At 36.6% G+C, this 13,706-nt stretch overlaps 1 protein-coding gene across 17 annotated transcripts in view; it reads left to right on the top strand.

Annotated features, from left to right (window-relative positions):
* C2CD5 (C2 calcium dependent domain containing 5) overlaps nucleotides 1-13,706 on the top strand; it is a 90,196-nt gene that overhangs the window by 52,335 nt on the left and 24,155 nt on the right. For all 17 annotated transcript variants that reach the window (XM_040235348.1, XM_040235346.1, XM_040235343.1 and 14 more), the window contains 4 exons: nucleotides 1,195-1,290; nucleotides 7,523-7,714; nucleotides 11,105-11,291; nucleotides 13,105-13,269. In XM_040235348.1, the coding sequence (XP_040091282.1) occupies nucleotides 1,195-1,290; nucleotides 7,523-7,714; nucleotides 11,105-11,291; nucleotides 13,105-13,269 (640 nt within the window). The remainder of the gene's footprint in view (nucleotides 1-1,194; nucleotides 1,291-7,522; nucleotides 7,715-11,104; nucleotides 11,292-13,104; nucleotides 13,270-13,706) is intronic.

Raw genomic sequence — 13,706 nt, 5'->3', positions numbered from 1 at the left:
CTAGAGGCCTATAGGTTAGGAGGATTGGAAGAAAGTTTTAATGAAGTAACTGAAGCTTGAACTGTATCTTGAGAAATGAGTTATATCAATGAAGAGAAAAGGCATAAGGAGGGTTTTCAGGGTGAAAAGAGTAGCATGTGGAGAAGGCCAGAGGTGTGGATTCAGTTGCTGGAGATAAGTCAGAGATGCAGGAGTCTACAGAAATGAGTTCAATTCATTTACTTAGAAGTTTGCATTCACCTGATGTAAGCTTCTGTTTTCCCTGGAGACCTCAGAAAATCTTTGTATTTAGATCCTGTCTTGACTAGTTTTTTCTGTTCTAACCCATCCTACTTACTGTTACTAGATTTAGTTCCCTGCAGTGCACACCTTGAAATGCACACCTGCTCTAGTAGCTATTTGATTCAGCGCCTTCTGTGGCTTTGTGTTTCTTTTATATTCTCAGTGTGCATTTGACCATTAGAAGCTTGGCCTCTTGCAGATCATTTCTTTTATGGCCTTGCTTCTTGTCCATTTACTTTCTTTGAAGTGTATTGTCCCTAGGTTGCTACTTTTCCCATTAGCTTTGAGTGATCATATTCATAAATTCAATAATTATGTTGATTGTTTTTTGGTTTTCAGGTTGGATAATATGTAATAAAGAGTTTCAGATAATTCTTTGGAAAATCGGTTTTTAACATATATATATTATGATGTAGCTTAAGCTCTGTCTAGTATACTTTGTATGTTTGTGTTAGTTGTCTTTTTATTATTAAGTTTAAATTAAGCTAAAGCAATATAGATATTTACATAGTTGTGCTTTTAGAATAATTTTAATAAAATTCAATATTCATTTAAAGAGTATTTTATTACAGTTTAATGGGCTATTGCTGGATTCAGCAATATAGTTTGTTACTACCATTATTTTGAAACATTCCAGTCTTTATAAGCTTTGCCATATTTTAGAGGAATTGTCACTAATACTCTATCTTTTACAATTTTTAAGTGACAAAGAATACTCTTCGTCTTCATTTTAACAATGTCACTTCTATTTTCTATTCTAGATTTAGGAGGTAATCCTGTGATAATAATATTTAGTAAAGTCTATCTTAAATTTAAATTGTCACCTTGGTAATGACTTTGATATTTAACATTTTCCAAAGTTAGACTGCCTGAAAATATTAACTAGGTTATGTTTTTTTTTTTCTTTTGTAGTGAAGAGGTCTGTATTTTATCTGCATCCGGCACGGCAGCTGTACTGAACCCTAGATTTTTGCAGGATGGCACCGTGGAGGGCTGTTTGGAACAGAGGTTGTCACGACAGCATGGCTTATTTTCCTTAAGGGTAGAGAAGGGAGAGTTGGACTTTCTTCTCAGAGCTGGGATAATCCTTCTCTATGAGGGCGGGTTACACGGGTGCGGTGTAGAAATCAGGACCAGGCACTTGGCTGATTTTTACCTAATCCATAGCAACACCATAGCAACAAAGAAGTATTGGGTTCTGCACTGCATGACGCACGTTGTTATTTTTAATATCTCAGTAAATGGCACATGTGATTACCAATTGAAGAATTTCAGGTATACATTTTTGTGTTTGCTACAATGTAGAAATAATTTCTTTTGAGTTGTCTCTTCCTTTCTTTTCCTTTTGTCTTACCTCCAAAATAGGAAAAGGTCATGAAACAATTTCCATAAAGAAAATTCCTAATTTACAAAACAGACACTATGTTGTATGAAAATTATGTATAAAAGGTTCAATTATGTATAAAAACCTTGTGAAATATGACTTTAAGATATGTGAAAGAGAAAGTAAAAGTGAAAGCATTAGGTAAAACGAGACTGCTTTTTGGTTTATTTGATTATTGGTTCCTTTAATCTGTTAGTGTCCATAAATAAAATGATCAGGTTATCAACTATATATACAGAAAGCTGTAAGTATGATACCAGAGCTTCCCTGAATAATATAAATCTTAAATACTTCTTACCTAACACTATGCATATTTTTCCCCAGTATTAATGTAGGGAAGAAAGTAAAAAAAAAACCACCAAACTATATGTTATCAAATTTAGTATAAATTTGCAAGTCTCTGTAGCCAAGAAAGATATATTATGAAGACCTTGGTCAGTTTCTTCTTTTGCCAGTATTAAACATGGATTTTGACCATAATATGTTTCAGAGCATTAAAAGTCATGGTAAATAATAGGAAAGTGAAGATTGGACATTTTGAAGTATACTAAACAATTGGAATATTCTGTTGAGGAAACTGACTTTGCCAGTGAGTTGTCCCAGTGCTGCTGTATAGTTCTTGCTTATGTCGGTAGCTTCCATTCTTTAGTAGGTAGAAGCCTAATTTAATGAACAGCCTTTCTCATGCAGTTTGATTGTTTCCGTATTATGGCCTGGACGGACACATGAAATTATTAGTGCTTACTAAAGAAAATTTGAAAAAATGTAGGAGAGTAGAAGGAACAAAAAAATTCCCTAGGATGTCAGTATTTAGAGATTATCCGTTTTGTACATTTCATCTTTCAGATGTTTTCATACTTTCTTTGCATTTCTTCCTTTTTGGGATGGTTTTGATCACCGCCTCCTGTACAGTATTATGAACCTCCGTCCATAGTTCTTCAGGCACTCTATCAGATCTAATTCCTTAGCTCTGTTTGTCACTTCCACTGCATAATCATAAGAGATTTGATTTAATCATACGTAAATGGTCTAGTGGTTTTCCCTACTTTCTTCAACTTAAGTCTGAATTTTGCAATAAGAAGTTCATGATTGGAACCACAGTCAGCTCCTGCTCTTGTTTTTGCTGACAGTATAGAGCTTTTCTACCTTCAGCTGCAAAAATCTGATTTTGGTGTTGACCATCTGATGATGTTCACGAGTAGAGCAGTCTTTTGTGTTAGTGGAAGAGGGTGTTTGCCATGACCAATGAGTTCTCTTGGCAAAACTCTTTTAGCCTTTGCCCTGCTTCATTTTGTATTCTTAAGGCCAAACTTGCCTGTTACTACAGGTATTTCATGACTTCCTACTTTTGCATTCCAATCCCCTATGATGAAAAGGACATCTTTTTTGGTGTTAGTTCTAGAAGGTCTTGTAGGTCTTCACAGAACCGTTCAGCTTCTTTAGCATAAGTGGTTGGGGCCTAGATTTGGATTACTGTGCTGTTGAATGGTTTGTCTTGGAAATAAACAGAGATCATTCTGTCATTTGTGATATTGTACCCAAGTACTGCATTTCAGACTCTTTTGTTGTCTATGAGGGCTACTCCATTTCTTCTAAGGGATTCTTGCCCACTAGTAGATATAATAGATACAATGTAGATATAATAGATATAATAGTAGATACAATGGTCATCTGTATTAAATTCGCCCATTCCAGTTCATTTTAGTTCACTGATTCCTGAAATGTCGATGTTCACTGTTGCCATCTCCTGTTTGAACACTTCCAATTAACCTCGATTCATGGACCTAACATTCCAGGTTATGAATCTTTTCTATGCAATATTGTACTTTACAGCATTGGACTTTATGTCCATCACCAGTCACAAAATGCAAAAAGGCAACATAGTTGTCTGAGGAAGCCTTACAAATAGCTGAGCAAAGAAGAGAAGTGAAAGGCAAAGGAGAAAAGGAAAGATATATCCATCTGAATGCAGAAGTCCAAAAAATATCAAAGAGAGATAAGAAAGCCTTCCTCAGTGATCAGTGCAAAGAAATAGAGGAAAACAATAGAATAGGAAAGACTAGAGATCTGTTTAAGAAAATTAGAGACACCGAGGGAACATTTCATGCAAAGATGGGCACAATAAAAGGACAGGAATGGTATGGACCTAACAGAAGCAGAAGATATTAAGAAGAGGTGGCAAGAATACACAGAAGAACTATACAAAAGAGATCTTAATCACCCAGATAACTACAATGGTGTGATCATTCACATAGAGCCAGACATCCTGGAATGTGAAGTCAAGTGGGCCTTAGGAAGCATCACTACAAACAGAGTTAGTGGAGATGATGGAATTCCAGCTGAGCTATTTCAAATCCTGAAAGATGATGCTGTGGATGTGCTGCACTCAATATGCCAGCAAATTTGGGAAACAGCAGTGGCCACAGGACTGGAAAAGGTCAGTTTTCATTCCAATCTCAAAGAAAGGCAATGCCAAAGAATGCTCAAACTACCACACAGTTGCACTCATCTCACACACTAGCAAAGTAATGCTCAAAATTCTCCAAGCTAGGTTTCAACATTACATGAACCATGAACTTCCAGATGTTCAAGCTGAATTTAGAAAAGGCAGAGGAACCAGAGACCAAATTGCCAACATCCACTGGATCATAGAAAAAGCAAGAGAATTCCAGAAAAAATCTGTTTCATTGACTACGCCAAAGCCTTTGACTGTGGAGATCACAAAAAATTGTGGAAAATTCTTAAAGAGATGGAAATACCAGACAACCTTACCTGCCTCCTGAGAAATCTGTATGTAGATCAAGAAGCAACAGTTAGAACTGGACATGGAACCAGCAACATTTCAGTTCAGTCCAGTCGCTCAGTCGTGTCTGACTCTTTGCGACCCCATGAATCGCAGCACTCTAGGCCTCCTTGTCCATCACCAACTCCCGGAGTTCACTCAGACTCACGTCCATCGAGTCAATGATGGCATCCAGCCATCTCATCCTCTGTCATCCCCTTCTCCTCCTGCCCCCAATCCCTCCCAGCATCAGAGTCTTTTCCAATGAGTCAGCTCTTTGCATGAGGTGGCCAAACTACTGGAGTTGCAGCTTTAGCATCATTCCTTCCAAAGAAATCCCAGGGTTGATCTCCTTCAGAATGGACTGGTTGGATCTCCTTGCAGTCCAAGGGACTCTCAAAAGTCTTCTCCAACACCACAGTTCAAAAGCATCAATTCTTCGGCATTCAGCCTTCTTCACAGTCCAACTCTCACATCCATACATGACCACAGGAAAAACCATAGCCTTGACTAGATGGACCTTAGTCGGCAAAGTAACGTCTCTGCTTTTGAATGTGCTCTCTAGGTTGCTCATAACTTTTCTTCCAAGGAGTAAGCGTCTTTTAATTTCATGGCTGCAGTCACCATCTGCAGTGATTTTGGACTGGTTCCAAATAGGGAAAGGAGTACATCAAGGCTATATATTGTTACCCTGCTTATTTAACTTATATGCAGAGTACATCATGCAAAATGCCAGACTGGGTTAAGCACAAGCTGCAATCAAGATTGCTGGGAGAAATATCAGTAACCTCAGATATGCAGAGGACACCTCCATTATGGCAGGAAGTAAAGAGGAACTAAAGAGCCTCTTGATGAAGTGAAAGAGGAGAGTGAAAAAACTGGCTTAAAACTCAGCATTCAGAAAACTAAGATCATGGCATCTGGTCCCATCACTTCATGGCAAATAGATGGGAAAACAGTGGAAACAGTGACAGACTTTATTTTCTTGGGCCTCAAAATCACTGCAGATGGTGACTGCAGCCATGAAATTAAAAAACGCTTGCTCCTTGGAAGAAAAGCTATGACCAACCTAGACCACATAGTAAAAAGCTGAGACATTACTTTGCTGACTAAAGTCCATCTAGTCAAAAGCATGGTTTTCCAGTAGTCATGTATGGATGTGAGAGGTGGACCATAAAGGAAGCTGAATGCCAAAGAATTGATGCTTTTGAACTGTGATGTTGGAGAAGACTCTTGATATTTCCTTGTACAGTAAGGAGATCAGACCAGTCAATCCTAAAGGAAATCAAACCTGAATATTCATTAGAAGGACTGATGCTAAAGCTGAAGCTCCAATAACTGACTCATTGGAAAAGACCCTGATGCTAGGAAAGATTGAAGGTGGGAGGAGAAGGGAACGACAGAGGATGAGATGGTTGGATGGCATCACCAACTTGATGGACAGGAGTTTGAGCAAGCTCTGGCAGTTGGTGATGGACTGGGAAGCCTCATGTCATGCAGTCCATGGGGTCACAAAGAGACAAAACTGAGTGAACTGAACTGAACATTTTAGCACTTTTATTCTTTATGTTTTATGATGTTATACCACCTGTGTTCAAACTTCTGGGAGTTATTTGGTTAAAAATTGTCCCAATTTTCATCTTTCTGTGTCCCCCTTGTACCACATGGGCTTTGGATTCAAACAAACTGACGTTAAAATCTGATGTCTGCTACTTAGTACTTTTTGTGACTGAGCAAATTACTTAGCATCTAAGCTGGGTTTCAGGCCAAGTGAAACTAGGTTTTGTTTCCCTGTGCTTGGCATCATATTGAAGCTACAGTCATGTACCTATAGTTTTCTTACTTAATCTTTAAAAAAAATAGAACCTTTCTGAGTAGATACTGTTGTTCCAGTTTTATAGAGGAGACTCTCAGGTTAAATGACTTGCTCAGGCTCACAGCTCTGCTCATATCTGTTTCCCCTGTTACTTCTAATAAGCCAGAATGCCATCCCAACAGTAAAAGAATAATATCTGGGAGAAACTTAATTTAATTTGGAGGCTTACTGAGAAAATTCTGTAAAATAATGTATACAAAGAATCTATGCAAAGCCTGATTCCTGGGAAATATAGTAACTTGTAAACTTTTAGATGAAACAGAATTGAGAACCCACATCTTTTCAGAGCCATGGATGTGACTGTGTGAAATCCTGCTGTTCTCCATGGTGTTTCTCTCTTCCCTTCCTATTCTCATGATTTCTTCAGATTTAATGACTGAAAAAAGACTTAGTCATTCTAAAGTGATTTCATAAGCAGCCTATTACAGTAGACATTTTACAATGAATGGGAAGGTTGTGGGTTGTTCGTTTGTGGTTCATGTATGATGGATGTTCATTTCTGAAACCCAGGTGTTTTGGTTTCTCTGAAAGGCTACAACAGACATTAGAAATTAGAAACTTTAGAGTGTGCCTAGCTTTGACTTTTTTTCCCTCTTAAATACATTTGTTTCTAACTGTAGATTTTTTTCAAATTGGTTAAGTTTTTCCCTTAGGAATTATTTTGTGATTTTATGTGTATTATCTTTTCAGATAATAAAAGCATATCACTTATTATCTAGCCATTTTAAAAAATACTTAATTTTTAATTGATTGATGATTGGTTTGCAATATTGGTTTGATTTCTGTCATACATCAACCATTCATTTTTATGTTGTATCCTAAAGGAGAAACCATTGGAATAATAGTGGTTTTTGTCAGGTCATCAAACATAAGAATTGAGGGAAGGGATATATGTATACCAATGGCTGATTCATGCTGAGGTTTGACAGAAAACAACAAAATTCTGTAAAGCAATTATCCTTCAATTAAAAAAATATATAATTGATAGAAAATGCCTCTCTACTTGTATAAGCCTCTTCTTCCATAACAGAGTGTGTGGTTCTGATTTCCTGTTTATTTCTTATCAATCATAGTGGTACCTATTATGGTCAAAGTTATGATATAGTTTGTACATAAGTACTGGATAGATAATATTTGTTTTCAGAAAATGCATAGAATTTTCAAGAATGCCTTTTTTCCCCTTAATGTATCCATATAGGCTAGAAGAAAATTTGCCTGCAGGCTGTGGATTTTGCCATATACCATATGATGAACTGAATATGCCATTTCCAGCTCATCTCACATACTGCAATAACTGCAGGAAACAAAAAGTTCCTGATGTTCTCTTCACAACCATAGACCTCCCAGTGGATGCAACAGTTATTGGAAAAGGTTGTCTCATTCAAGCAAGGTATGTTTGTGAAGACAGTACTTGGGGTCCTTGAAGGAATATAGAGTATGAAGTCAAATAGACATATATGATCCACAGGATTTTACTGTATGGAAAATTGGAAGGAAAAATAATCCTCTTTATGAGACTCAGATAAACTTGTATGCAAAAACAGTTTTAAACATTGAAATTAGGTACAAATGTTTATTATTATGAAGAGTATTAACTAACCTGTCACAGGTGAGGGATGTGACTCACTATGCTTTAATGATGTTAAATATCTGATACATTTTGGAAGTTGACTTTTTGTTCTTTTTAAGAATGGTGCTGTGTGGTTTTTTGTTGTTGTTTTTTTTTTAAAACAATTTCAGTTAGCTGTTAAGAGTTCTCTTTAAAGTATGCTAGAATAGGAAATTGGAAGGCCCACAGGAAACAGCTGCAGCTATCTAGGTCACTGACAACTGCCAGGCTGCCAAATCCATGGAGCATTTCTGTCCTCATTTTACTTAAGGTCTCAGCAATAACCACACAGCTGATCATTTTCTCCTTGAAATTCATGACTTCACAATGCCACACGTCCTTTTTTCCTACCTTTGTATATAGTCTTCATTCCTCCTCATTTCTTATTCCTTGAGAGCCATGAGTTCAGACCCTCTTCTCAACGCTCTCTCGCTAGTTGAAGTCATCAACTCCTATATATCTGTATTCTGTCTGTAACTCTAGGACTCCTAAATTTATAGCTCTAGTTCAGAACTTTCTTCTGAGCTTCAGACCCATATATTTTGCTGTCTACTTTACACCCCACTTTCATAAGCATCTAATACTTGTTACATATTGAACTGCTGATTTTATCCATTTTTTTCATATTGGTCTTTTCCTGTTTTCATAAGTGATACTTGCTCTATTCAGTTCTCCATTGCAAATATGGTATTCTTAGACATTGTTTTCTTTCCTAACCTCCCCACATCAGAGTTATTTCAAAAGCATGTTACATTTTCTTCTAAAATATATTTCTAATCTATTTCCTTTTTGCTTTCATTCCCTCTTGCATCTTAGACCTTCCGTTTAGAATTGTTTTTCTTTCACCTGAGTTATCTCCTTGAGTATTTTTTTTGATGGATCTATTGATGGTGAACTATTTTTACGTCTGAAAATGAGCCTACTTTATCTTTAAACAGTATCTTTGGCTAGCACATTTCTTTAAGCACATTGAAGATACTCTTCCACTGCCTTCTGGCCTTCATTGCAACTGTTGAGAAAAACCTATTAGACTAACTGTTCTTCTTTTGAAGTTTGTCTATTTTTTTTTTCCCTCAGGCTGTGTGCAAGCTCTTTTATTTGTCTTCAGTTTTCTTCAGTTTCCCTGTAGAGTGTTAGGTATGGAGTTCTCTTTATCCTAATTGTTATACCTTGGACGTCTTGAATTTATAGAATGGTATCTTTCACGTGTTTTAAAAAATTTTAGGTTAGTTCTGTGATTCATCTGTTCTCTTGATATTCCAATTAAAGTATGTGAGACTTTCTGACCATCTCTTCTATGTCTATTACTTTCTTATCTATATTTTTAATCTTTTTATTTCTTTATGTTATATTTTGGATATTTTCTTATCTTTCAGTTCTTTAGTTTTGTCTTCAGCTGTCTTTAATATGCTGTTAGGCCTAATAATTGGGTTTAAAATTTTTGATTTTTTATTTCCAGAAGTTGTATTTTATTCTTTTTCAAATCTGATACCACTTACTGTAGTCTGTGTTTAATTCTGTAACTGATGATTTTAATATCTAAAACATTTTTTTTCTGTTGTTTCTGCTGGTTATTGTTCATTGTGTTTTACTTGCTTTGGCAAATATTGTAAAAATAGCTTCCCCGATTGGTGACATCTTACACAGCTGTAGTAGGGTATCAGCTAGGATAATGACACTGTTATAATGGTTTTAACTATGCTCCAGACCTGAATCAGTTTTACATTTTTAATACTTGCATTCATTTAAGTATTTGTGTGAGTGTATATATGTCTATGCAGTTTTATCCAACAAATAGATTGTGTAAACCACCATCATAGTCAAGATACACAGTTGTTCACCACCACAAAAGAACTTCCTTATGCTACCCACTTATATTTATACCCTGTATTGCCCCTTGCCCTGGTCCTGTGATGCTTTTAGGAAGATTTTTAAAAGTACATCATTTATCCAGTTGCTTTTTTTCTTGTTTTAGGTAATCTTCTTCAACAGTTCTCAGAGTATGGCCCTTAGACCAGTAACATCACCATCCTGGTGAAATGTATAGAAATGCAAATTGAGGCTCTGTGCCAGAACTGTTGACTCGGAAACCCTAGGGATGGAGCCCAGCAACTGTTTTTTAACAAGCCTCCAGGTGGTTCTGATGCATGCCTGCATTTGATAACTACTGGCCTGAGCAGCCTGGCTTACCAGTTTGAGGATCTTCTCTTCATCTTTTCAGTCAACTTTTTAGTCCAAGCTTTTGTTGTCTGTCACCTAAGTAGCTCTTGTTCACCATTCCCACATCAGTTCTCTTTGTACCATTCTCTGTGTAGCAGTATAAATGATGTCCTAAAATATACATTAGATCATGTTACTTCTTAAAATCTATCTGGCGTTCCCATTGCTGGTAGACTAAAATCAAACTGCTCACCATGACCAATCCTGACATATTCATGCCCATGCTTAACTGCATCCTCCTCTGTGCTGCCCTCACCCTTGCTCACTTCACTGGAGCTACAATGGTCTCTTTTTGGTTCTTGTAATATGCCAACTTCATTCCATTATTGTCTTTCTCCAGCAGTCCCAATTCCATCTTGTCTTTAAGATCCTGGCTCAGGTGTTATCTCTGCTCTGAGGCCTTCTGTCCAGTTATTCTTTCTTCACCTGGTTTATTTTCTGCACACACCTGATTCTTAAGCGTTGTCGGCAGTTGCTTTGTTTCTTTGCCTTTTTTTATTACTCTTCCCCTGGAATACGGTCAGGAGCAGGGTCTCGGTGTTTTATTCATTGCTCACCACCTAGAACAGTGCCTGGCACATGGTAGATACTCAAGTTTTATATTCTTTTAATGAGTAAATTAACTTTTTTTCTCTATTGTCCACCCATTATATGACCATGTGGAGTTATGAAACCTAAGATTTAAAACTATATTCTCTGATGATTTTGATTACTATTTGTATCATTTTAGAGATTTAGAGATTTTTTTTTCCTTTTATCAAAATGGGACTTTTAGCAAAAGTGTGTACGGTGAAAAAATGGCAGAAAGGATTATTGATAAAACATAATAAGCCCATCTGAAGCAAGTAAATGTTTTTCATCAAGCACATTTTTAGGAAGTTTTAAAAATTGGATATTGCTTAAGATGGTATCAGGAACACTGTCCACTGACTACATTATTTTCCTTAATAGATTGTGTCGCTTAAAAAAGAAGGCACAGGCAGAAGCAAATGCCACAGCCATCAGTAATCTCTTGCCATTTATGGAATATGAAGTGCATACTCAGCTAATGAATAAACTAAAACTCAAAGCAATGAATGCTTTATTTGGATTGAGAATTCAGATCACAGTGGGCGAAAATATGTTGATGGGCTTAGCGGTAAGTTTTTAAGATGTTTTGTTTTTGTTTTGTGATTCATGTAGTTGTAGATTCTGTTTTATGTGATTCAAAGAGTCTTTTAAGAAGACTTAGCTAGAAAATAGGCATTAAGACTTCTAAAGGCTAGGGACATTAAAAGAAGAAAAGAAATCCAGTGATAGACTTTCAGATACTTTTATATTTCTTTATGAAATTATTATTTGAAATTAAATTAATAAAGTATAAATTTATATTTATGTTATTATTCTATTTTTGTATTAAGAGTATAATTCTTATGGTCGCATTTCTAAGAATTACCATGTAGACCTTATTTTGTAAGTTGGCCACCATTGTCTGGACTTTATTATTGTTTATATATTGCTAGCATAGGGTTTTTCCTTCTCAGCATTGTTAACATTCCTGCCTCAAATACTGCCTTTTCTGATTCTTACTGATCTTTTCTTCTTGATCACTAGGGACACTCATTGTAACTGTTGGAGACTTTTTTAGTCTGTACACCTGAATCTCAAGGTCCCAAGAGTAGCTTTCACAATAGGTAATCTCTGATGAGTGTCTCCTGGGTATGTGGCACTGCACTTCTCTGGAAGAAATGGACGTTATCTTAACTTTACAAGAGAAGACAGATGCCGTAATAGATTGAGACTTGTCCAAAGTGATATGGTTGCACATACCAGAACTCAGTTTCAAATGCAGGCATGTCTAGTTCCAGAGTTTGTGTTCTTAGCCATGCTGGGTTGTTGCCTCGTTAGAGAATACAGTTAAGAAAGTGTTAGAGATGGTGTTTTAAGGCATCGTATGGTGCGGAGGGCATTCTAAGTTCGAGCATCGGAGACTGGGTTGTGGGTCCAGTCATGGACATGTGAACAAACCAGGAGAAATAGCTTCTGGGGACCAGACTTCATAGAGCACCACCACATGCTTTCCAGGACGGACTTTAACAAAACTGGCAGTCACTTAAAAATTTTAGTAACAACAACAACTCTTACAATTTATGCAACTATCCAGAGTTAAAAGAATTGTCTTCTCTTTTCTCCATTCTACTCCTTTGATGTGAACAGTTTGCTGTGTGTACTTTTATACATTTTTTGCTTTCTTTCCTTACAGAAACGTATTTAAACATAAAGCACATATGTGTGTGTGTTATCTTGTTTTGTATTTCCCCTAATAGGTTTTCAGTACTAATGACATGCAGTACTGTTACAAAGTCAGAATTTTATTTACTTAAATATTTGAAATAAATCTGTATCAGGTTTTCTTTCTTGGTGATTGTGAAGTTAGGATGATATAGTGGAAAGTTCTTGGTTTTAAGAGTTTGAAACACGTTCACATCTCTTCTCCACATTTATTGATGTGATCTTGAGTAAGCTTCCTGTCCTTTCTGAACTTCAGTTTCTTTACTTGCTTTGCATAAGTCTCCTTTTTACTTTTGCCACTTTAAAGGTAAACTTTACTCGTTCATTAAATACTTACTTATTACAATTTTCACTCATATTTTCCTGAGCTATTTTTTTCTGTGCACATTATTTTTTACAGTCATGAAGAAGAACTTTAAAGGCCAGTTGTGTATGCAGAGCCAAGGAAATTGTCCTTTCACTACTGTGTCTGACCTCCCCAAGGTTCTCACTGGAAGTAACCAACCCCTGTGCTACCAGTTCTGTTTTTCTATGTTCTTTCACATATGTCCTGTGCAAACACTGGTGCTAATTATCTTTTTCCTACACAGGACAAGGACCATATTTCTAAATATGAATACTGAAGGACTGTTATGATTTAGATATTTTTTTTCTCATTATTCCCCCATTAATTTTACCAGTCGGCCACCGGTGTGTATTTAGCAGCTTTACCAACGCCTGGTGGTATTCAGATAGCTGGAAAGACTCCTAATGATGGCTCATACGAGCAGCACATATCTCATATGCAGAAGAAGATAAATGACACGATTGCCAAGAATAAAGAGTTGTATGAAATCAATCCTCCGGTAAGTGAAATAAATCTCCATTGTGAATACATAAGTTATTGTTTACATGTTAGTGTATTTCTAGGTTCTTGTTTCTACACTGTCTAAATTTGCTGTCCCTATTACTCATTCTTTCTCCTTCCTTTACATCCATGCTCAAATGTCTTATTTTTCAGGGAAGCCAACTCTGAACACCCTATTTAAAAAATGGTAACTCTCCCATCAATTTTTGGTACTTCGCATCTCCCTTCAGTGTTTTATTGTTTTCCGTTTCTCTTATTTCTGTGTATCTTTATGTGTGAAGTGTCTGTGTGTGTGTATTGCTTGATACTCCTGGGCTTCCCTGATAGTTCATTTGGTAAAGAATCTGCCTGCAATGCAGGAGACCCCGGTTTAAATCAGGAAGATCTGCTGCAGAAGGGCTAGGCTATCTCCAGTACTCTTGGGCTTCCCTGGTG

This window comes from Oryx dammah, unplaced genomic scaffold, assembly GCF_014754425.2.
Source record: "Oryx dammah isolate SB20612 unplaced genomic scaffold, SCBI_Odam_1.1 HiC_scaffold_29, whole genome shotgun sequence".
In the NCBI taxonomy this organism is placed as follows: domain Eukaryota; kingdom Metazoa; phylum Chordata; class Mammalia; order Artiodactyla; family Bovidae; genus Oryx; species Oryx dammah.
The sequence above is the reverse complement of the archived record's forward strand: the minus strand, read 5'-3'. Positions and strand labels throughout refer to the sequence as shown.